The sequence below is a fragment of the Vicugna pacos genome, chromosome 20, assembly GCF_048564905.1.
Source record: "Vicugna pacos chromosome 20, VicPac4, whole genome shotgun sequence".
Lineage (NCBI taxonomy): Eukaryota > Metazoa > Chordata > Mammalia > Artiodactyla > Camelidae > Vicugna > Vicugna pacos.
The window spans coordinates 6,775,814-6,800,838 of NC_133006.1; the positions used below are offsets into that span (position 1 = coordinate 6,775,814).

The 25,025-nt window shown below is 41.8% G+C and overlaps 1 protein-coding gene and 1 long non-coding RNA gene across 4 annotated transcripts in view; one reads left to right on the plus strand and one right to left on the minus strand.

Annotated features, from left to right (window-relative positions):
- Positions 1–4,090, plus strand: part of COL21A1 (collagen type XXI alpha 1 chain) — a 164,679-nt gene extending 160,589 nt beyond the window's left edge. For all 3 annotated transcript variants that reach the window (XM_072944782.1, XM_031688670.2, XM_072944783.1), the window contains 4 exons: positions 24–78; positions 576–776; positions 1,569–1,646; positions 2,818–4,090. In XM_072944782.1, the coding sequence (XP_072800883.1) occupies positions 24–78; positions 576–776; positions 1,569–1,646; positions 2,818–3,005 (522 nt within the window). In that variant the 3' untranslated portion in view covers positions 3,006–4,090. The remainder of the gene's footprint in view (positions 1–23; positions 79–575; positions 777–1,568; positions 1,647–2,817) is intronic.
- On the minus strand, positions 30–24,071 carry LOC140687667 (uncharacterized). Its single transcript, XR_012062088.1, has 4 exons — positions 23,959–24,071; positions 4,245–4,455; positions 1,883–2,041; positions 30–963 (listed from the first exon to the last, which is right to left on the minus strand). It is a non-coding gene; the product is annotated as an uncharacterized lncRNA (long non-coding RNA).
- Between the last annotated feature and the right edge of the window lie 954 nt (positions 24,072–25,025).

The window sequence follows — 25,025 nt, forward strand, 5'->3', positions numbered from 1 at the left end:
TAACCCCTAATAATTTGATGCAGGGGAGAGAATTTTCAGAACAGTTTATTCGACAAGTTTGCACTGATGTATTAAGAGGTAAGTCTCATAGAGATTTTAATAACTTTTCAGATTTCAAAAGTAATACAAATTCTTTGTAGAAACTATAAAAGATAGAAGATAAAGAAGAAAATACAGGACAGCTATAAACCTGATTTTTATCTAGATAAATATTTTTATAAAGATAAAACAGTATATGTACCCCTTGTTAATCTTTTTAATAAAGCAATTTATAATTATTTCACCACCCGTTAAATTTTCTTTTCTGCCACCATTCTGGTCATTTTACTTATAAATATGATGGCTATAATTTAATTTACAAATTTCTTTCTATGGGGGCACTTAACTTTTTTCCCCTTGTTTGATGCAACTGCCACATAAAATCATTGCACAGAGCAATGAACATTTCCACAGGTAAATTTCTAGGGGTGAAATTACTGTCCAAGGGGTAGACATCTGTAAATTAAAAAAAAATTGAGACTATTAATGCCCATTCACCATTTCAACAAAAGAGATGTGGTTTCTCTGTTTCTAAGCCCAGCTACCAGTCTTATTGCAGAGTGGAAGGATTCCAAGTTGTGACCATTGCCAGTCCCAGCACGGCTCCCCTGGTATTCCTGGGCCGCCGGGTCCTGTGGGCCCAGAAGGTCCCCGAGGCTTCCCTGGTTTGCCAGGAAGAGATGGTGTTCCTGGATTTATGGGTGCTCCTGGACGCCCAGGTGCCAGAGGATTAAAAGGTACTTATGTGCACAGGCCAGTGAACAACAGGAAAGGGTATGTTTTGGATTCACACCCTAAACTGATTTAACAGACAAGAGTTCATCTTTGTTTTCTCGAAGACAAAACATTTTTTGTATCCCTAAGTCTTTAAATAGCTGGTGAACTGAGTTATAGAACAATTCTTCTGTATCTTGAAAGACTGTCCTAAAGTTAAGAGAGAAAGGTCTAGGTTACAAAGCACGTGAAGCTGTCCATCAGAAGATGCAGACAATGCACGCAGAAATTTTGCTTGAGTCTAATAAGGTCTTTAAATGGAACATCACAGCCCCCATTTCCTTTATTTTGACTTTGGTAACTTCTGTTTCCTTATTTAAAATTTTGTTCTATTATAAGAAAAATTATGTTTTGCAACCAAACTTCCCAGTAGCCCATCACTTCCTCCTCTGTGCCCCTGAATGTCTATGTGAAATGCTGGTGGGTAACTTGTTCCTTTTAATTTAAGATTGTATGAACAATGCAGATGTTCCATCAACATAATAAAAGGACTACAATTAACAGAAAGGGCTAATGATTCAAAACCATTTTCCTTTCTTACTATTTAATCTCCATTAAATTTTTCTAGACCATGGGTCATTTTAGAATTTTTCAAAAATTCTCTTTCCCCTTAGTAATAATAAATCAGTGGCAAGCTATTTTTAAAAGATTTCTTTTTCTTTCAATGTGTGTATTATCAGCTTTGAAAGAACCGATCTAGGAGGAAAGGATCTTGTAGGCAAAGTAAGCTTACTCCCCTCTCTGGCACTTTGCAGGCCTTCCAGGACGAAACGGAGAAAAGGGGAGCCAAGGGCTTGGGTACCCTGGAGCACAAGGCCCTCCTGGTCCCCCAGGTGAGAACTCGTGTATGCTCAGCAGTGTGGCTGCACATTTTGCTTAAGAAAACCATCATAAATTTACGTCCAAAAATTTGAAACTAAGACTTTTGTTTCAAGTGATTCAGATTCAACACATTGAGCTCTAAGTAGTAGAATGTTTTTTCTTACGTTCATCAGCCGTTCAGGGTTCTCTCTGGCTTATCATTTAGACTCCTAGACTCATTCTCATGGTTCTAGGTGCTCACGCTTACCTAGTGTAGATCGTGTGAGGTCTTCCTGATTCTCAGGGCAGCAGCATCGCGCTGACACTGACTCTCAGCTCAGCCTCCGCTGGCGGTGTTATTTAACTATGCCGTGCGACAGCTTCCTCATTTGGGAAATAGTGATGTCGTGTCATCTGCACCATGAAACTGTTGGAAGAAGATCAAATGAGTTAATACTGTTTGTGTTAAATATTCTGAACAATACCTGCCACTGTAGTTACGCACTGCATACACGCTTATTAGCAGCAGTCGCAGGAAGTGTTAGTGGTAGAAAGTGCCCCAGACCGCTCTCTTCCGTCCCCAAACCTAGATATTTTGTTTTTGTTATTTTGGGGTCATCAATTTTAAAAGGCCAATATCCTAAGTTAACTTTCTTTGAGCATGCTGATTGAACCAACTAGACTATGGTTCACAAATTAGTGTTAGAACACCTCTGTGTATTGATGATAATTACACTGTGGTCATGACAGTGTATTTAGATGAGGAAACTAAAAACCAGGTAGAATGGAGATAGACGGCTTTACTGCAGAGACGGCACAAACGTGCCTTTATTAGAGTTCCAGCTTACTGATACAGCACTCGGCGGTTTACAATAACATTGGCAAAAGAGAAGCTACAAGGAAGAAACAGTTTGGACAGTGTACAAGCTGAAATACTAGAATGTCAGCTGGTGTCTTAACCAGCAATGTGATTTCTACAGTAACACAGTTTGGCCTAGTGTTAGGAAACTTTGTTTGGGATGGTTCTTTTCAAACCGGAAGATACACAGAATTAGCAAGAGGACACCTCCTCTTTTCACATTAGTGCAAACATGTAAAACCTTCAAGAGATTCTTTTTCCCAGTTTAAATGTTTTACAGATTCAGTTGCGTCTGCAACCAAAACAAACTCCTCTGTTCATGTATTGCTAACGCCCCATCCTAGGTCCAGAGGGCCCTCCGGGAATAAGCAAAGAAGGTCCTCGGGGAGACCCGGGTCTCCCCGGGAAAGACGGAGATCACGGGAAACCCGGAACCCAAGGGCAGCCGGGGCCCCCGGGCATCTGCGACCCCTCGCTGTGTTTCAGCGTCATCGTGGGAAGAGATCCCTTTAGAAAAGGACCAAACTATTAGTGTCGGATGCCTCGCTCAGCAGCCCAGGCGTGGTGCTCTTCTTTTGTGGTCTTTGCATCTCAGGAAGATAACAACAGTAATCCCTTGAAAAGAAACTAAAGTACCTCGGTGTTTTCACTATTGCTTTTTCCTTAAGGAAGAAAGGTCACGTGTACTGATTTTAAAGGCTCCCCCGTTATTCAGAGCCTTTGGATTAGCAGCATTAACTAAATCTCAAGGGTCTCTTGTAAGTCCATTCATTTTAATAAAAGTCGAATATAAAAACAAAACAAAACACACCATTGCCTGTCAGCCAGTCAATTTCAGTCACTGTGAAGACTTTCACATTCAGCCTCCGTGCAGCGGAGGGTCTGAGTTCAATTTCTTGTCTGTGTGAATTTCATGTTTCATATCTCGTAGCTCATGCTTCTACAGCAGCCCCGGCGTGCCTCTGGCCACGGGAGGGGGGATCAGGGCTGATACTCAGCTCGGAACAGACCATTTCAGTTCTTACCCCAGTGTCGGTGCTTCCCAGGCAGCAGCGAGGCACTGCTGGTGGTTCAGTGTTCTGAATATCTCCACTGAGAGAGATTAACGTGCTTCTGATTACACTGGCAAATTCTCAAAGCATTCCATGAGTGATTATGCTAAGAAAACATTGGTTACATTGGGACGGGTCAAAGTATGTAACCTTGAAAACATTCTGGAAAAAAAGTTTCATTGTACCTGGTCAATATGTTCAAACAAAATCCTAAGTTTAGAAAACTGAAAAGATTCCTTTGTTCATACTTGCTTAGTAATTGGAATGTTTGTTGTATGCCTTCATTTTCCATTTCACTTATTACATGTGTATGTTCATATATGTTAACTTTTATTGTAGCAAAGCTAATGGGAATAAACACTCTAGTTGACAGGAAAGGTAACAACACAGATCCTAGTGTGTCTTGATATTTCTAGCAGACTTTAAAATATTACAAATAGTCTTTATGTACTGTACTTAATGCTTCTGTAAGGAACATAATTTGGAATCTTTTATCCTTATCCTGCCTGAAACTTCGTGACATGCTTGTTATTCAAAGTACAATAAAGTTTTGTACAGGCCTGAATTCTGTGTCTTTTCTTCTTTAAACTTGGTGTTAACTGATGGTTGAGTATATTATTCATATCACACGGCCATTTATTCCATGGACATAATAAGTTATTTACCCTGTTCTGAAATCACTGGTAAGAACTTGGAAATTCACTGGGTGTGCTACTCACCTGGGCAGGTGCAGGACCTGCTTCCTGGCCCAGGGATGGCTGGTGATCCGAGCTTAGCTTAACTGACGTGTCCTTTCACGACACTGGTGAGGACTGTGGAAGGAGCTCCAGCCACGACGTTCGGCAGCTGACTCAACTGAAGACTTGTTTTGATGTTCTGTCTCCAGCAAAGCCCAGGCACCTGCTTCACAGCCTGATGGTCCTACTCCCCCTGGAATGACAGCATTTTTTTATCACATTGAAATACATTTGATCATATACTCTTAACACACATGAAGCTCACAGTGCGTTACTTTTTGCCATCGGATTGTCATTGCGTGTATCTCAGATGAAACATTTCTCTGTAACTGAAGAGTACTCTGAGATTGCAAGGCAAATTCTTACACATCTGAAAAACTGTTACCATTTGGGAGGTGATGGAGCATGATGGTTAAGCAGAATGGCTCCAGAATCAGTTGAGGTGTTATTTCGATCACAGGTATTTACCACATGACTTTGGACAAATTCCTAAATCTCCCTGTACCTTAATTTCCTCATGTATTCAATACAACAGTACATACTTCATAGGGTTGTAAGAAATAAAGGATGTAAACATACACTTAGAAAAGTGACTCGGGCATTAGAAGTGCTCAGGAAATGTTAGCTACTACAATTTCAATTGCAACTACTTAGCTGTACATCAACCTTTTCTTGTTACCATGCAACCAAAATAAATATGGAATTACATTAAATTGTAAGCTTGATATGCAACTGGAAACCCCATTTTTCAAGTTCATCCAACAGCTGAATTACTGCTGATTACTTTTACAACCTGTGAGACCTGCTGAGGGAGCAGAACAGAAGCTTCATTCTGCTCTGTATTCATCCCACCAGCTCTGAGCATGTGACCGTCATGTGCCAGGGACTGAGCCAGGGAACAGTGGTGACAGTTACCTGGTCTGGCCCAAGGGCACTCCTGTCTGATGAGGCACAGGTAGGTGAACAGGTGATTCCAATACATTTGTTCTAAGGAAGGAAAAAGTGCTAAAGAAACATATGGGATGATGTTCTGGACTGAACTGTGTCCCTCCCAAATTCTTATGTTGAAGCCCTAGCTCCCATGTGACTATGTTTGGAGATGGGGCTTTTAGGCGGTGATTCAGGTTAAATGAGGGCATGAGAATAGGGTACTAATCCGATAGGACTGGTGGCCTTATAAAAGGAGGAAGAGGGAAATCTCCCTCTCTCTTCACTTGCACCCGTGGGAGGGAGGGCCATGTGAGCACGCAATGATAAGGCAACTGCCTGCCCGAGAGCCAGGAAGGCAGCCCACCCTGATCTCAGTACTTCCTGCCTCAGGAACCGAGAGCAAATACACTCCTGCTGTTAAAGCCTCTCTGTCTACGGTGTTTGCGGGGCAGTCCACGCCCAAGTTATGCAGAGGAGGGTCGGGAAAGCCCCCCTAAAGCAACGATTATAAACCTAAAGGCGAGGAGGCATCAGCAGATCACCAAGTCACGCTGAGGGAATGAAAATGAGCAAAGGCTGGGGGATCAGGAAATCCTGGAGAATTCTTAGGACAAAACCTAGGGGAATACAAACCGTATTTACTTTCAGTATCTGCTTTTCAAGTTGGCATCTCAAGATGAAATATTTCAGTAATTTATCATGATATGTTATGTCTTAATGTATTTTTTGCCTTGGACGAATTTGAGATTAACTCATGATACACCGATTTTTTTTTTTAAGAATGAGCAGGTGAATGATTTTTTCCTGCAAGTATATTTCACACCAGAGTGGTGTATCAGCACATTCCATGCAAGGACTTCTGGTGTAGTTACAAGGACATGGCTTCTGTAGTGAGGCAGCCTAGGTTCGAGTCCCACTTTTCCTAGGATGAGTCTTCAGAAAAATCTATTTACCTCATTGAACCTAAATTTCTTCCTTTATCATATGGGGGAATATAAATACTATGTACCTAAAAATAAGGATTCGGATTATGAAAATTAAATGAGGTAAAACAAAAAAATTAATCCATGGCATAATTCCAGAATAACCTGGAATTTACCAGAGCCACACAGGAATGTGGGCTTAGCAAATTTTGAGATGAAATATTTAAAAAACTCATTCAAAACATGTTATGTTTGTGTAACTAATCCTGATAAAGCTAATCTGGATCACTGCCATTCAGAGTGGAACTCTCAGCCTTCAGGGTAGAACTTCAGTAAAGGCTCCCTTGGCCAGATTTTCCTCATCTTGGTCTAAAATGTCAAGTGGGAACAATTTAGGGGGAAAAAAAATCAAGAAACCCTTGGGGTTTACAGTCTTGGGGTATTTGGTCTGTATTTTATTTTACTAGCTGTAGTTATATCAACTGTATTTTATTCCTGGTTCTTTGAACTCTACCAGATAATTATCTAATTTCCATCATGGAGAGATTTTCCATTAAGATGGAACTGAGGACCGTCCTTTGGTGCCCAGTAGAGGGCAGCAAAGTACACCTATACACAGCTGTACCCATGAACCACCTACAGTAGCTTGGTCTCATTCCATTAATCATATCAACTACCACTATGTATATTTAGCCCGAACATTTTCTCAGTTTTGTAAGTAGGGTTAGATTTATTTCCTTAAAACTTACTCATTCCAAAGAAGACAAAAAAAATCACAAAGTTTTTATAAATGCAACACCTAAGCCACAGTGAATGGAGTTGTTTATATTTTGATGTCTTGTCTAACTTCTTTATCTTGGTATGATTTAGTTTATCTAATGAAGCTTCAGATTGATGACTGTATTGTCAAGGGAGAGGTTCAAGCTCACGCCTGCTGTTCCTCAGTTTTAGATCTGGCTGTGCTGGGGGAAGCAGAAAGCTAGAGATTACAGTGAACAGCCACACCACACGTCCTTGTACATAGTACAGTACACTGTGTAAACTGTCAACACAACAAATCAGCAGCTCTGTGTCTAAAATATTAAGAGCTTATCTTTGAGGGCCATGGGGCATAAGGGGAAATAGGGAAACTCAAGAGTCTGTTGTGGTTTGAAAAGACCAGATGTAAACTGAGCTTTTAGTTAACTGAGCTGCGAAGACTTTGTTTTAACAAAACTTTATCTTAAAAGCTACGCAGAGGGGGAGTGCCAAGATGGCAGAACAGAAGGATGCACAGCTCACCCCCTCCCACGAGTACACCGACAGTTACATCTACAGATCCATCCATTCGCACAGAACACCTGCTGAGCTTTGGCAGAACATCTACTTCGAAATACAAGAAGATTCCTCACAAAACGCAGTAGGAGGGAAAAAAAAGAGAAAAAGAAAAACAAAATTGGTGTGGGAACTGTTCTGTGGGGAGGGAGCGGCAAAGGAGGAAAAGTGCCTGCGGGCTGGGATGCCCCTCTCCAGCCGGGAGGTCAGCGGGGACAGAAGTGGCGCTTCCAGGGCTTGGGGGAGAGAACAGCGGCCACTTGGCGGACATAACTAGGAGAAATCGGCAGAGGGTTCCGGGGCTCCCCAGCCCTAGACGCGAGCCGGCAGGGACAGGCCGGGGCTGGCTGCTGGGGATAGGTGACGAACCTAGGGAGAGGGCTGGGCTCACTGCACAGAGGAGCCTCAGGGGACTAGAGGGCGCTATGAGCTCTGGCTGGGGGGCGTGCGGAACAGAACAGCCTGGGGCCCCATAAAAAAGTGCCCCTGCTGAGGCACGTGGCGGGGAGGGGCACAATGCAGCCGCGCCATTGCTGCTTGGTCCGCTTGGCTCCGTTGTTGGTGTGCTCTCACGGGAAGAGGGGCAGGGCTCGGCCACAGCCAGCGCAGCAGCTGGTGCCTGATCCCAGGAGGAGGTGAGGCTGAAACCTGAATCCACATCCAGGCGGCCTACAACCTCCCAGGCAGGACTGAGATCTGTTCACAGCCCCAGGCAGAGGGAGTGGATTTGCTCCGCTGGCACCTTTGTGCACCCGCACCGCTAAGATGAACAAGCCACAGGCGGAGCTCTGGCCCACGGCAGGGGCAGGCACGGCATTCACAACAGGCCTGCGTACCTGCCCGTGCACGGCAGGGCTGGAGTCTGCACTGACCCCGTGGTGCGCCGTGCATCCCTGTGTGTGACCGCATGCTCCCCTGGTGGGTCCTAATGCCGCACATCAGCGGACCTGCACTGGTCGCTCTGCAGGTGAAGAACCCGGGAGACACCAGAGCAGGTCACTGACATTCCCATGACTAAGGCAGGGACAAGGGCAGTGTCAACAAAGAGTACTTTGTAAGCCTACGTAACAAGTGACAGAGAGCACCACAGAGGGCACTGCCCAGCGATGTCTCCTGTGGAGGTAAACTTAGCAACTCTTCTGCCCAGCTGAAGCACTCCAACCCGGCCTACCACACAGTGCAGCTCAGAAACAGGGCCACCAGCCTCTATTCCAACAACAGGGAGCAGACCAGCCCCTGTCAGGGCTCTGACAACCACAGAACAAAAAAGGAGGCCATGCTCAACAACAATCAGGGCAGGATCTGATCACCACAACACCAATCACACCCCCAATCAAAGGGATGGCAGCCAATGTACATGGAAGAAAGATGTGTCAACCATCCATATAAAAACAGCCCTCATGACAAAATTATTAGACACTCAGTCTACAAAGGAATGCTCCCACTTAAAATAAAAAACAGCCTTTAAGACCACAGTAAATAATTGATACTCCTAAATCCATAGAGTCAGAGAAATATAAGTAAAATAAAGAAGCAGAGGAACCACTGTCAATTAAAAGAACAAGAGAAGTCCCCTGAAAGAACGAAAAATGAGACATACCTAGACAGTGTACTAGATCGTGACTTCCAAAAGGGGGGTGATAAAAGCACTGAAGGAGATGAGAGAGACAATGAATAAAAACACTCAGAATACTATTTTTTTTTAAAAGGAATAGAAACTATAAAGAGGAGCCAATTAAAAACAGCAACTCAATGGCTGATACAAGAGCCAAACTAAAGGCAGTCAAAAGCAGCCTAGATAATGCAGAGGAACAAATAAGTGACTTAGAAGGCAGCATAAGAAGTCACCCAAGCAGAACAGGAGACAGAAAAGCAAAAAAGCAAGTAAAAATCAACGAAAGCAGTATAAGGGACCTATGGAGTAATATAAAGCGTGCCAACCTACGCACAATAGGGATCCCAGAAGGAGAAGAAAAAGAAAAGGGGATAGAAAAGGTATATGAAGAAATCATGACTGAAAACTTTCCAAAGCCAAAGAAGAAAACATATCCCAGTACAGGAGGCACAGAGGGTCTCAAACAAGAAGAACCCAAACAAACCTACACCAAGACATATTATAATTAAGATGGCCAAAGTTGAATATAAAGAAAGGATTCTAAAGGCAGCAAGAGAAAAACAGAGTTAGTTACTAGGAAACCCCCATAAGGCTTTCAGCTGATTTGTCTACACAAACATTGCTGGCTGGAATGGAGTGGCAAGATATACTCAAAGTCCTAAACGAGAAAAAGCTGCAATCTAGGATACTCTAACTGGCAAGACTATCCTTCAGAATAGAAGGAGAGAGAAAGCATTTCACATACAAGCAAACACTAAAATAAATTAGCAACACTAAACCCACCCTAAAAGAAATATTAAAAGGTCTACTCTAAATAGGGAAAAAGCAGGAAGTTATAGAAAGGAGAAAACTGCACTCGGAAATGTTAAAACTACAATGAAATGCAAGAGAATAAATGTGAAGATGTAAAAAAGGACATTAAAACCATAAAAGGTGGGAGAGGGGACCAAGGAAATACTGTTTTTTTCTTCTTCCTTTTTTTTTTTTCGTTCTTTTCAGGATGTGTTTGAGCCTACATGACTACCAGTCTAAAGCAAACAGATATAGTAATGGTTTAACATACTTGAAAAACAGGGTAACCACAAATCAAAAGCATACAAAAGAGTCACAAAACCAAAAAGAAACCAAGCTAATACAAAAGAAAATTATCAAACCACAAAGTAAAACAAAAAGGAAAAGAAAGGATCAAAGGAGAAATATCAAATCAACTGGAAAACAAAGTTCAAAATGGTAATAAACACGCATCTATCAATAATTACTGTAAATTTCAATAGACTAAATCCTCCAATCAAAAGACACAGAATGGCAGACTGGATAATAAAACAAGAGCCTACAATATGCTTCCTACAAGAGACCCACTTTATGGTGAAGGAAACACACAGATCGATAGAGGATGGAAAAAGATCTATTTCATGCAAATGTAAATGACAGGAAAGCAAGAGTAGTAATACTCGTATCAGACAAAATAGACTTTAAAACAAAGGCCATAAAGAGAGATAAAGAAGGACACTACATAATGATCAAAGCAGCAATACAAGATGAGGCGTTTACACCCGTTAACATATGTGCACCCAATATAGGAGCACCTAAATACAGAAACCAAATACTAACAGACACAAAGGAAGAAATTTATGGGAACACATTAACAGAGGGAGACTTTAACACCTCGCTAATAACATCACTGGACAGGTCTTTCAGACAGAAAATTAATAAGGCAACAGAAATACTAAATGACACAATAAACAGCTGGACTGAAATAGTATTTTTAGGACATTACATCCCCCCAAAACAGAATATACATTCTTTTCAAGTGCTCACGGAACGTTCTCTAGGATAGAGCATGCACGCGGGCACAAAAGTAGCCTTAACAAATTAAAGTTCTGAACTTTCCTTAAGAATTATTAAGGGTGGAGGGTATATAGCTCAGTGGTAGAGCGCATGCTTAGCAGACACCAGGCTCAATCCCCAGTACCTCCGTTAAAAATAAATAAACCTAATTACCCCTCCAGCCCCCCCAAAAAAGAGAAAAAAAAATATTAGAAAGGGGAGGCGCTTAGGCAACCATGTTTAACTCACAAGTCAGTCATTTGTGGCATTAAAAGGTAAACTGAGACACAGTAAAAATGTTGAGCGTTTTCTTGAGCAGGGGTTAATCTTAACACAACAGCAACAAACTGTAAGTGGCTAGTAGGACTCCACGTATGGAACCTGGACAAACTTTTACCGAGAAGAGGCGGGAGCAAAGCAAGGAAATGATTTGATTGGCTTTCGCTGAAGCCACCTCCCTGGGAAAGCCTTGTGGCTGCTTGTGATTGGCTGCCCTTAGGTGTCAATTTCTTAACCTTGAGGAGTTTCAGGCTTAGGTGTTGGTTTGCTTGGGAGGGGGGTGCCTTTAAGGCACTGAAGCTACTTGGTCTAACGGCCTCCTTGCTTCATTTATTGAACAGTGGTTATCCCACCCCTGCAATATAAGAAACTTCTTTCTCTGCAATATAAGAAAGTAAGTATTTCCAGATCCAGAGATCCTGGAAAGAAATGTATTTAAGAATTTGTTATAAATGACAAGGGAATAAAATGATAAAACACTAAGAAAGTCAGGAGTATTTGAAGTCATTTCAGAAATACTGTTGGAAATGTATTTCCTTTTCACAAGACTCAAACTTCGGTACTAGAAAGAATTCACTGGACAGCTGAGCCTTTGAGGATTGCTCAGTGCTTTGGAAAAAGGGCTGATTGGTCCTTTCACAACTGACAGGCAAAAGGGCAGAGGGCAGCTTGTTTGGTGAGGAGGGGTGGGTAGAAAGAGCACATCCTTGAGGCAATGTGGGCGAGGCATGGGGGACTGGGAAAATCTACCGCAGGTATAGGTCAGAAAGGAACCAGTGAGGACACAGACTAGGGGTGACGGAGCTGGAGTGGCACTGCCACGGAGGAAGGCGTTCATCACAGTGGTGGCCTCACCTGTATTCAAAGGAAGAGCCTCTGTCACATAAGTGAAGAGATGAAGTGTAGTTGATATTTCCCTGTGTTCTATTTCTACATTTATGGGCCCAGGGAAATAGAATCTCAGTTTAAAAAAAATAAACAAACAAAAAAACAGGGAGACTAGAGAAGGGTAAGGAGTGGAGTGCACTGTTAAAGGACTGCTTTTCTCACAAATCGTGGGAGTTAACATCATTTTTAGATGCAAAATGTTATTGCAAATTAGCATTTTATGTATGCAAATAAATAATGCAGAAGAAACAGGAAGTCTGTGGTTAAGAAAGGTGTTTGTTGAGGATAAAAGGAAAGAATGTTACAAGTCAACAGATATTTTCAGAATTTATTTTCTTTTAAGATTTCAGAAACAGTCTTTATTTCTAACCTACCTGTACAGGGGTCCCTTTGATAATAATATATTTAACTCCACTTAAGAAAATTTACTTTTCCTTTTTATAAGTGTTGCCAGCTAGTCCGGCTTTCACTTTACTGACAAGTACTCCTTCACACCTTATCAAGAAATGGGATTCACCAAAACTGAATCAAGAAGAAACAGATGATTGGAACAGACCAATCATTAGAAGTGAAATAGAATCAGTAAAAAACAAAACAAAACAGAAAAAAACCCAAAACAACCTCCCTGCAAAGGACCAGATGGCTTCACTGGGGAATCCTACCAAACATGCAAACTCATACCAACCCTTCTCAAACTCTTCCAAAAGATTTAAGAGGAGGGAATACTCCTAGACTCATTCTATGAAGCCACCATCACCCTGATACCAAAACCAGACAAAGACACTACCAAAAAAGAAAATTACAGGCTATTAACTTTGATGAACATAAAGGCAGAAATTCTCAACAAAATATTACCAAACTGAATCCAACAACATACAAAAAAGATCACACAGCACAATCAAGTTGGATTCATCCCAGGGACACAAGGATGGTTCAACATACATACAAATCGATCAACAAAAGAAAAGTCAAAAATCACATGATCATCTCAAGAAATGGGAAGTGGGGAAGATCTTTTAAAGCCTTCATAGGAATAAATGGTACCCACGTAGGAAAAGGGGGGAAAAAGACAGGTGGCTCTAACTGGTTTTATGCTGCATTATACTATGATTCTATTGTTCATTTTAAGGCAAACTTGTGAAAATTTTAGAAGCATTAGCTCAAGGAAGAGAGGACTGCTGTCTCAGGAACACTCAGAGAGTCGAAGATAAATGCTGTTCTGTCTCCAGGTAGCGTCAGTGGCCCCAGGCAGGTTCCAGAGCCCTCGGAACTGGAGCGTAGGTAGCGCAGAATTCATGAGTTCTGTCAAGGAGGACAGTTACATTAGGAAGTCAGAAGAGAGACGTTAGTAATAGCAGTAATCGAATTACTGATTCCACGTCTTTGAAGACGTGCCCCCTTTGGTATTTACAGATTCCTTGGGCGGAGGTAACATTATTTTCATTTGAAAAATGAAGACACTGAGCTTCATATGACTAGACAGGATGAATCCAAGATTCAAGCCCACATCTGCCAGGCTCTGAAGCTCATGTTTTCAATCTGATTGTGACTAAAACGTGCTCTTTCTCTCTCTCTATCGCCCACGTTGCAATGCAATGTTTAGTTGGTGACCGGAGGCCATCTCATCATTCCATAGCTGTGTTCATCTAGCGGACTGTTTCACGGCCTTACAATTTATCTAGCGCAGCTGAAGACTTTGCGTGCTGTCTTCCCGTCCTTTGCAGGATTCCTTCACAGTGACTATCCCAGTTCAATTTGGGGAGCTCTCCCAAGTGTTCCCCTAATGCCCTATGCATTCCGTCATGATAGCCTTTTTGTTTTTAACCCTGTTTTGCAATTTTGTAATTGTTCTTTGTCAACTCCCAGGCCTCTTCTACCAACCTCCTCCATAATGAGTCTGTGAACTTAAGGGCCAGCTTCATGCAGTGTTTGAAAATATGTACCTCTTGCCAAGACTTGATTTGAAATTATTTTTGAATCATATTTGTTAGTATGAAGATCATATAAGGGAGGGTAATGGTGGTGCCTACAAACCTAGGATGTTGGTGAGTAGAGTAATATTCTTAAAAGGGGACCTGGAACACAGATGAATCATCTTTGGCAAGAGAATGGCAATTATACCAATGCAGGACTGTGTTAAGATGCGAAAATTAATTTAAAAGTACAGAACAAGTGCCCAACCTATGGTGGATACCTGGTGGAGGTGAGCCGTTACTATGGTTACCACTGGATGTCCCAGGCTAGCTACCATTGCGTCATTTGTGACTAATCCCGAGGTTATCAGGACAAGTTTGACCCATACAGACAATTGGCAGATCTCATCTCAGATTTTGATCCTAACTCCTCCTCTAGTCCTCTGTGTAACAGAATTAAAAAAGCTTCTTCATAGGAATATCCTACCATCGAGTAACTGTAAACGTGTAAAGCAGAATTCCTCTTTTTGGCCCTTGCTATTTTAATGCCATCATCACCATTAGCAGTACCTCCGTTACCGCAGCCAACAAGGGAACATCTCTTTTTTAACACTAACTAGACAGGCTGCATGCAATCCAGGCTGTGGCTTCTGTGCTCATTGCTGGCAGTGCCAATGGGCAATGCTGCTTGGTTCCTTTGCTTCCTGGAGGAGGTGATAACATTTTTCTCCTGAATAAATCCATCTGACTTGATGAACATTGCGTGGACTCAAACCACATTGTGGCTGATAACTGCAACTAATTTTCCTATTTCATCCTCATGAAATTCATTCATTAAATAACTCCTTGGAAATCAATAAAAATCCTCACTTTCTTCTGGTGAAACTGGTTTTTATTCTTTGACTGAAACTTGCCATATCTAGATAAGAAATCATGTACTCAAAACATATTTTTTCCATTTAAAAATTTGTGAAAAACAAAAAGCACTATGTGATGTCTTGGTTAAAACCCCCAGATCCCATATTGTCTTCCAGTAAGTAGGAAAATAGGGCTTTGAAGAAGTTTAAACATTTCAGGCTAATTAAATGCCTTGAAAACGTTGAACATGAGGTAGAAAATTAGTCAGTTTGGGTAAAAAGTAGGGGAGTAGATAACCGGAAAAAAATACTTATGCTGCTAAGGAAAGTCATAATTCACAGTTACATTTTTCTGATGTTTCATTTATATTGGTGCTTTCTAAGGACATGACCACATTATCTAATTGTCAGTGGAATGATGTGGTTTTCTGGTGCCAAACAGAGCATTCCACAAGACTAACCGCTGATGAAATTATAAGAGTTTGTTGAATATTAAGAGATTCTGGTCTTTTGGCATGGAAATTAAAGAGAAGTATTCAACCACATAACTTTTTATACCTGTTATTATCTAATTTCTGCATTGGAAACTGGCAAAGAAACATCTTTTCCCAAATATATGTATTTATATAAAAATCTGTATAAATGCTTATGAAATGAAATCTGTACAGAACGTTCCTCAGTGGGAAGAAAATTCTGAAGGCAAACATAATTGTAATGGTTGTATTTCTGATACACAAAAGATCCTTCAAATAAAAATAAACAAATCAAACTGACTATTTCCCTCTCTCCTCATTTCACAATTTCAAAACTGCCTGAAATCGATCTGTATTCTATTTTTAATTGTTTTTACTTTATTTTTTAGGGGGGGTAATTAGGTTTATTTATTTACTTTTTATTTAATGGAGGTACTGGGGATTGAACCCAGGATCTCATGCACGCTAAGCACGCCCTCTACTACTGAGCTATGTACCCTTCCCCCTGTATTCTAGTTTCCTATCTCTTGTCTTTCTCTTTCTCTCCTTTTCTTCCTAAAGTCCAAAATATAAGCTAAAGCTTGACTTTGTTTACTGTATATATTCAGTAAATAGGCTAACTTAAAAAATTTAACTGAGGTATAATTTACACACAATAAAATGCATCATCCATTTTTAAGTATATATTTTGATAGGTTTTGACGAATGTATGTGACTGTGAAACCATCACCACAATTAAGCTATAGAATATTTTCATGGCCTCATAACATTTTCTTGTGCCTTTCTCCAGATAATTAACCCCTTGTCCAGCTGTAGTAACCCCTAGTCTGCTAATCACTACAGATTAGAATCTTCTCTTCCAGGGTGCCATATAAATGGAGTCATACACTATCTAGCCTTTTGTTCCTGGCTTCTTTCATTCTGTATAATGTTTCTGAGATTCATTCAGGATGTTCTGTCTACCAATAGTTTATTCCTTTTTTGTTGGTGAATAGTATTCCGTTGTATGACTCTGTATCATTTTGATAATTCATTCACCTGTTTAGAGGAAGCTGGGTTATTTCCAGTGCAGAACGACACTGAACGCCACTGCAGTGAACGCTCATTTACAAGTCTGTATAGAGATGTTTCCATTTCTCTTGGGTAGCAGGAGTAGAGTTACTGGATTAGACTGTAAGCGTACTCTTAACTTTATAAGCAACTGTATTTTCTGAATACAAGTCCTTTGTTATGTATTGCAAATATTTTCTTCAAGTCTGTGGCTTGCATTTAATTTTCTTAATATATTCTTTCAAAGAGCAAAACTTTAAAAATTTGATGAAGTACAATTTTTCTATTTTTTTAACATAGTCTCTGTACTTTGTGTTTTATCTGAAAAACCTTTGCCTACCCTAAGATCTTATAGATTTTTTTTCCTTTCTTTTCTACTGGGATAGCATCATCCAACAGAAATTCTGCAGTGGTGGAAAACTTCTGTATCTGTAGCCAGTAGCCACACACAGATACTGGCATTTGAAATGTATCTAGGGAAGCTGAGGAACTGAATTTTTAATTTAATTTGAATTTATCTATATTTGAAGAGCCACATGTGTCTAGTGGCTACTATACTGGACGATGCAGGTCTATAAGCTTCCATATTTTCTAGCTTTGATGTTCAGGCAGGTCTATGATCTATTTTGAATAAGTGTTGTGCAGTGGTCAGCAAGATTCAAGATGTGTCATTTCCCTGTTGAGTAACTGGCAAATATGTCAAAAATTGATTGATCATAAATGTTCCATTGATGTGTATGTTTGCCCTTAGGCTGATACCACACTGCCTTAGTTTATCCTGTTGGGAGTCCCGTCTGCTTCAGTCCCGCAGCTGGTCCCCGGATGGAACAGGTCTGATTGTTGCAAGTTCTTTTTACCCAACTGAAATCTGCTTCTTGGTAATTGCTACCCATGGTTGCAGACTCCGCCCATCACATTCCTTGCTAGTGACTCATTCATTTATTTGAAAACAGCTCTCATGCTTCTAGGAGTCTTCTATCTCCTAGGCTACACGTCTTCCTGAGTCATTCCTTGTAGGGTAGTTTCCAGACATCATGCCATCCTAAGACACTCTGGACACGATCTCACAGTCAGTCAAAATGCTTGACTTTCTATCACAAGAAGTTTGACAAACCAAAGGCTTACCTGTACTGTATTTGTGTAATGAGATTCTTCAATCGAAACATTATTAAATGTTTATGTTGCCAAAAGGAAAGTTTCAAATCAATGATCTAAGAAATTACAAAGAGAAGACAAAATTAAACCCAAAGCAAGTAGAAGGAAAGGAATAACAAAGAGCAAAAAGCAACGAAATAGAAAACAGGAAAACAGTAGAGAAAACACAATGAAACCACATCTGCTCCTTTGAAAACAACAAAAAATCTATTTAATGAAGAATAAAAAAGACACAAATTACCAGTATCAAGAGTCAGAGAAGGGCTACCACAGCAGACCCTAGTAAGAGAACACTGTAAACATCATGCCCACAAATTTCACAACTTCAGTGAAATGAACAAATTCCATGCAAGACAGAGACTAACAGAGCTCCCTCCAGAAGAATCAGATAACTTGGTTCATCTTATATTTACTAAAGAAAAGGAATTTACACTTAAGAAAAAGTTCTCGTAGGGACTACCACTTCTGGAAGATGGAGTAGACGAACTTTTTCCTATTTCTCCTGCTCAGTACAATTAAAACCCCAGGGTCTTATATACACAAAACAAACATAAACTCGGAAGGCAGAGAGAAGGAGGCAGATCAGCCAGGGACCTCAGGCCCCGAGGAATGACCGTGATAGTTCCTGGGGCTCTCTTTTTCCTCATATATCCCAGAGTTAGCTCTGGAGGAGTGGGCAACGCAGAAACGCCAACAGGCATAGACCGGGAGCAGTTCCTACGAGAGTGGCTCTCTCTGACCAGAGGACCAGGGACAGGCTGCTGAGCAGTCCAGACTTGTATGCGATAATCATTCGGCTGCAGCCAACCCCACAGGGCACACTGTGGTCCACCCCACCCATCCCAGCAGGGCCCAGGGGGAGCCTAGGCTGATGGTAATTAGGTACCCACCCCATCCCTGGTGTCAGTGGAGGTCACGCAGGGAGTGGTAAGAAAGCACCCTTGTCTCACCCCACCCCCACCCCCCCAGTATCAACTGGTATCAACAGACCTAGGGTGGGGAACCTGGACTCCCACCCTCACCTGAGATGTCCATAGGACACCTGTTGTAACAGAAGATTCTGAGTCTCATGCCCAAAATGTCCAGGTTCATTCAAAAATCACAGAAAAATCTCAGCCTGAATGAGAAAAAAAGCAATCATTTAGAAGTTGACACTGAGATGACAGATTTTAGAATTATCTGAGAAAGACTCAAAGTAGAATCATAAAGTATTTCAATAAAAGTTATGAACATGCCTGAAACATATGAAAAAATGAGAACTCGGAAAAATATAGAAGATATTAGAAGAACCAAATGGAAATTTAAGAACTGAAAAATTAAAAACATAGGAAAAAAAAAAAACCCTGAATGGAAGTGCTCTACAGCAGAATAGAGAGAAGAAAGAAAAGACTCAGTGAACTTAAAGATGGAATAGAAATCACCGACTCTAAAAAAACATGAACAGGGGGCAGGAATGGCTCAGAAGCAGAGTGCATGCTCAGTGCTCAGTATGCAGGAGGCCCTGGGTTCAATCCCCAGCAGCTCCATTAAAGAAATAAATAAACAAACCTAATTACCACCCTCCCCTCCAAATTAAACAAGTATGAACAAAGTTTCAGGAAATGTGGGGCTGTAACAAAATATCTAACATTTCTGTTACAGAGTCCTAAAAGGAAAGAGAAGTTAGGGCTGAACAAATAATGTCTGTAGGACTAAATTTTAACCAAAGAGGTGAAGGATATGTACACTGAAAATTATAATATTTTGATTAAAAAAATTGAAGATGACACAAATAAATGTAAAGATATTCTGTGTTCATGGATTGGCAAAATTAATACTGTTAAAATGTCATTACTACTCAAAGCAATCAACAGATTTGATGCAATCTTGACCAGAATTCCCATGGCATTTTTCACAGAAATAGAACAAATAGTCCTAAAATTTGTATGGAACCACCAAAGACCTCCAACAGCCAAAGCACCCTCGAGAAAGAAAAACAAAGCTGGAGGCATCACACCTCCTGATTTCAAACTATATTACAAAGCTGTATCATAATCAAAACAGTATGGTATTCGTATGATACCACTTATATGTGGAATCTAAGAGAAAAGACACAAATGAACTTACAAAACAGAAACAGACTCACAGACATAGAAAACAAACCTATGGTTACCAGCGGAGAAGGGGTACAGGAAGAGATAAATTGGGAGTTCGAGATTTGCAGACACTAAGATTACAACAAACTAAAAAACTTCTGCACAGCAAAGGATACCATCAACAAAATGAAAAGGCAACCTTCCAGATGGGAGAAAACATCTGCAAATCATGTATCTGATAAAGCACTAATACCTAACATAATGTAAATACCTCATACAACTCAATAGAAAAAAATCTGATTGAAAAATGAGCAGAGAATCTGAATATACATTTTTCTAAAGAAGACACACAGACGGCCAGCAGGTACATGGAAAGGTCCTCAACATCACTAATTGTCAGGGAAGTGCAGATCAGAGCCACAGTGAGCTGTGGCCTCACACCTGTTAGGACGCCTATGACCAAAAAGACAGGAGACAACAAGTGTTGAGGAGGATGTGGAGACAAGGGAACTGCACTGTTGGTGGGAATGCAAACTGGTGCAGCCCCTAGGGAAGACAGTGTGGAGGTTCCTCAAAAAATTAAAAATAGAAATATCATATAGTCCAGGATTTCCACTTCTGGGTATTTATTGGAAGGAAAACAAAACCACTATCTCAAAAGGATGTCTGCACTCCCATGTTCACTGCAGCATTTTCACAGTGGTCAAGACACGGAAACAGGTTAACCTAAGTGTCCACAATGGACAAATGGATAAAGAAAATGTGGTATATATATACATATATATATGGAATATATATATGGAATATTATCCATCCATAAAAAAGAAGGAAATTCTCTCATTTGTGACAACTTGGTTGGAACTTGAGAGCATTACACTTAGTGAAATAAGTCAGACAGAGAAAGACAAATACTGTATGATTTCATTTACATGTGAAATTGAAAATAAAACAGAACAAACCCCAAAGTCATAGACACAGAAAACAGACTGATGGCTGCCAGACGTGGGGGGTGAGGAGACAGGAAGAAGGAGTGAAGATGGTTAAAAAGAAAAAAAAAAAAAGAAATGGTGCCTGAAAATTCCCCCAATTTGTCAAAAGATACAAATCTACACATTCAAGAAACTAAATGAGGCCAAGTCAATTTGGGGGGAAAAAGATCTTTTCCACAACAGATGCAGGGACAGCTGGTATCCAGGTGCAAAAGAATGAAGCTGGGCCCCTTCCCTGCGTCACACACAAAAGTTAACTCAAAATGGATCATCGATGGAAGAACTAAAAACCTAAACTCTTAGAGGAAAACACAGAAGTAAAAACAAAACCAAAATAAACCCCCGACTTCAGTGCTTCAAAAGGCAGTATCAAGAAAGCGAAAAACCCACAGCCCGCAATTTCCTTCAGGGAAACACAGAGTAGGCCACGTGAGATATATTTCACACTGGTTATATACTCCAGTAATTCCACTCCTAGGTATTTACAAAGAGTAAGAAAAACTGATGTCCACACCCAAATCAGTATGTGAGTGTTTGCAGTAGCTTTAATCATAATTGCCAAAAGCTGGAAACGATCCAGATTCCCTTCAACAGATGAATGGATAAGCAAACTATGGCACAACCACACCACCGAACACTGCACAGCAATCACAAGGAACAAACACACAAGCCCATGGACGAATGTCGGGCGGGTTACACTGAAGGAAGGCAGCTAGACTCAAAGGGGCAATGTCGAATAAAGCCGTTCTGGAAAGTGCAGAATCGTAGCGCTTGCCTGGGGCTGGGCTACAACAGGAGTGCTTCCTGGAGTGATTCAACTCATAGCCTGATGACAGTCACATGACTGCATGAATTTGTCAAAGCTGAGAGAACGACACAACAAAACGGGTAAATCCAGTGCTATAACCTTTAATGAAAAAAATATGAAAATGAATCTACGTATATATATATGCATGACTGGGACGTGATGGTGTATGCCAGAAACTGGCATGTTGTAACTGACCACACTTCAATTAAAAAAAAAGAATGGTACCTTATGTAAATTACAACAATAAAAAAGCTAATAAAAATTTAATGTTCAGTATTTGTCTCTCGACTTAACCCTTGCTGTTTATGTCTCAACCTTCAAAACTTTGAACCCTGATTCTGAGTTCAAGGAGCTCTTCTCCTAAGCTCTGCGCCTCCACCTGTCGCTGATAAAGCGCTGGACCTGTCAGGGCGGCAGCGAGAACCACGTGTGGCTTCCACCAACCCACGAAGCAGAGCTTTCCGAGCGGGCTTGCTGAAGTAGGTAAGAAGCCACACGGCTACACCACTGTCCACATCATATTTCCGGGCCGCGCGCCTAGACTACGTAATAAAGGAGAAAGGTGTAAGAAAGGAGTTAGCCAAGGGCCTGGGTGGCACTCCACAACAGAGACACGTCCCTCCTCTAAGCTGGGAATCTATTCAGGTCTTTTCCCAGGGACTAGAACCTGTCCTTTTTATTCCTTTAAACCAAAATTTTAAAGTCTTTGGCACTTCTTCTACTTGCCAGGATTTGTAAGAGATTACCAAGTGGGTCCTCCCATGGAAACATTTTTTTCTGAAAAGAAAAACAAAACAAAACAAACAACACCCCTGTATCTTAGGCTTCCAATGTCTCTGAATGATTCTTGATGCACTTTTTCCGGATTGAAGACCACTCCTGTTAGCACTTCAGCCCCTACCCAAAAGTAGGAAGTACTCTGTTCTTGGTAATCTGTTTAAAACACAGTTCAGTGATGGTGTTTTTTGTTCGTTTGAATTTTTTTTTAAGTGGAGAGACGGGATTGAACGCAGAACCTCATGCATGCTAAGCACGCACTCTACCACTGACTTACATCCCCCATCCTTGCTTGTTTTTTAGACTTTCCTCTTTCCTTGACATTTTTTCAAAATTTTTCCTGGTACTGTTCTATGAAAGAAAGCAGATCAAATACCGACTTTCAAGCAAGTTTTTCACTCTCTCTGCTACATTCTCTCTTGTGTAAACAGGGAATGACAGCACCGACTACTGCATGGTAACATTAAGTGAATGTATGTGCAGGGCCTAATTCAGTGTCTGGAACAGAGCAGGCCCTCCATGAACGGCAGCTGTTATCATGTTGTGTGTTTTATTCATACTCAGTGTTCTTCGCCCCTTTTTGTGTCAAGCCTTGTACATTTTCAGCTCTTTGGCATTTCCTACATACTGACCACCATGTTTACTATCACATTTAAAATTTCCCTTCTTCCCCTCTATTCTTTGCTAGGACAGCTGCAACTATTTCTTTGTCTCCATTTAGCTCCTCTGCACGTAGCAACAAACCATTATTACAAACGAGCAGTCTCTGGTCCCTTCCTTGCTTCGTTCCTCCCATGGCCTCTCAGCGCACTGGATGTAAGACCCTCTTTCCTTGGGGCCCTTGCAGAAACTGGCCGATGGCCGCTTTCTCTCGCAAAAAACAAATTTCAGGTGTGATGGCCTCGCCCCCTCCCTTGGACAGAGGACCCCTTCCCTGACTTGCTCCTCTGCTCCCCAGCTCTTCCCTGTTTGACCTTGAGTTTCCACTTAAAGGTTAAATCCTCAGAGAAACACCTGCTTCCTAACCCAATACCTGGTAGGCCCCAGCCCATCGCACTGAACTGCAAGCTCTGTGATGGCAGGGAGCACACCCTTTCTGTGCCTAACGCGGTGCTTGTACTTAAAGGCACTCGAGTATCTGCTACATGAAAGTTCAGAGTTGCTGAGATGCACCTTTGGATACGTGGCACAGGAAATAACACACGTAACAGTAAAATGTTTGAGTTGAGCAGAAATACAAGAATGTTCATCACACATTATTTGAAACAGTGAAAAATGAGAATCTTAAAAGTCTAACAATAGAGCAGTATCTTGTTTTATGAAACAATCTATAATGGATATTTCCATTAAAATATTTTAAGCGGGGGAAGAATATAGGTCAGGTAGAGCTTGTGGTTAACATGCACGAGGTCCTGGGATCAATCCCCAGTACCCCCATATAAATGAATAAATACCTAATTACCTGCCCCCCTCCAAATATTTTAAGACTATATGATGACCTGAAAAAATGCTATGGTAAATAAGAAATGGATATAAAACTGTGTATGTAGAATCCTGGTGTCTTAAAAAAGAAGAGCTATCTATATGCTTGTGAACATTTCTAAAATAACATCATGATCTTAAATAGTGTAATTAAAATCTCTCCACTTTAGAGAAAAGTTTCCTGTGTTGTCCAAGCTATTAATCGACAAACAACAAGCATCTAAATAACAGCGTGCCATTCTAAGTACGACGGATGTGAGCAGAGAAGCCTCAGGACAGTCTACTTGGCACTGTGGCCTCTCTGCTGCAAGACCCCAGAGCCCGCCCGGAGCCTGGGTTACCTGGTTGTTGACGATGGCGTGGATGCGAGTCCTGCAGGATGGCAGGTTGCGCGGGGGAAGGTCTCGTAGATGACGCCCTTGCTGGCAAATGCTGCACCGCATGCGGAAGGATGGGCACCACCTGCAGATACACAAAGGAGACCCCAAATCCAACACGGTCCTGACCACCAGGTCCGCAAGGAACGCTGGTGATCAAGTCACAATCTGCTTTTCAAAAAATGAAATATTCTGAGATAATTTCAAACGAGGAAGAAAACGGCAGGAACACACAAAGCCCTCCAGGCCCCCCCAACTTGCGAGCAGCCCAGTGTGCCCGCTCCAGGCCTGCACCCCCACCTCCGCTCCAGCTCCCGCTGCACAGCCAGTGCCCACCGCCCTAAATCCACCCTGAGGACCCTCTCATCAGGGAAGCAACACTGGCTGGGACCCTGTCCAACCCAGACCCCACGCGGGGTATGTGGTCAGGGCCACGGCTCTTCAGCCCCTCCCACCCGGGGCAGCACCTCGATTTTCCCATCTTCACGCCCTGGACAGACCCAGGGCTTCCACGGTCCTTTGTGACCAGACCCAGGAAGAGCGCCTTCCATACCAGGAGACACCCGGGCTGGCCTGCTCCGCGTGGACTGGATGACGTTAACCTGGATCACCTGGACAGGCAGCTGTCTCTGTTTCTCCCTTTAAACTGACCATTCCTCCCTGGTAACGAGAACGAGAACCCTTACACCTTGTTCCTCAGCACGCCCCCGCCGGGCAGCCTCAGGAGCACCTCACGGGTACCATCAGGTGTCACTCCCTTATTCACTGGCGTTCTGCAAGAGCCTTTTCTTCCTGCCTTTTCTTTCTTTGTATTAATATGCACTCGAGTTTTTATTCAACAGGTTGTAACTGACTAGAAGTTACGTTGATGCTCACGTTGTCCCAGATATGGTGTGGGAGCCCCGTGCCGTCTGGACAGGCCCCGTGGTTCACGGGGGCCTCCCTGCTTTCTGGCATAAGAGAGATTTCATGCTGCATGGCTCCTGCCCAGCCCCGGAGTCAGACATTTCCCTAAGGAGCCCGGCTCCTTC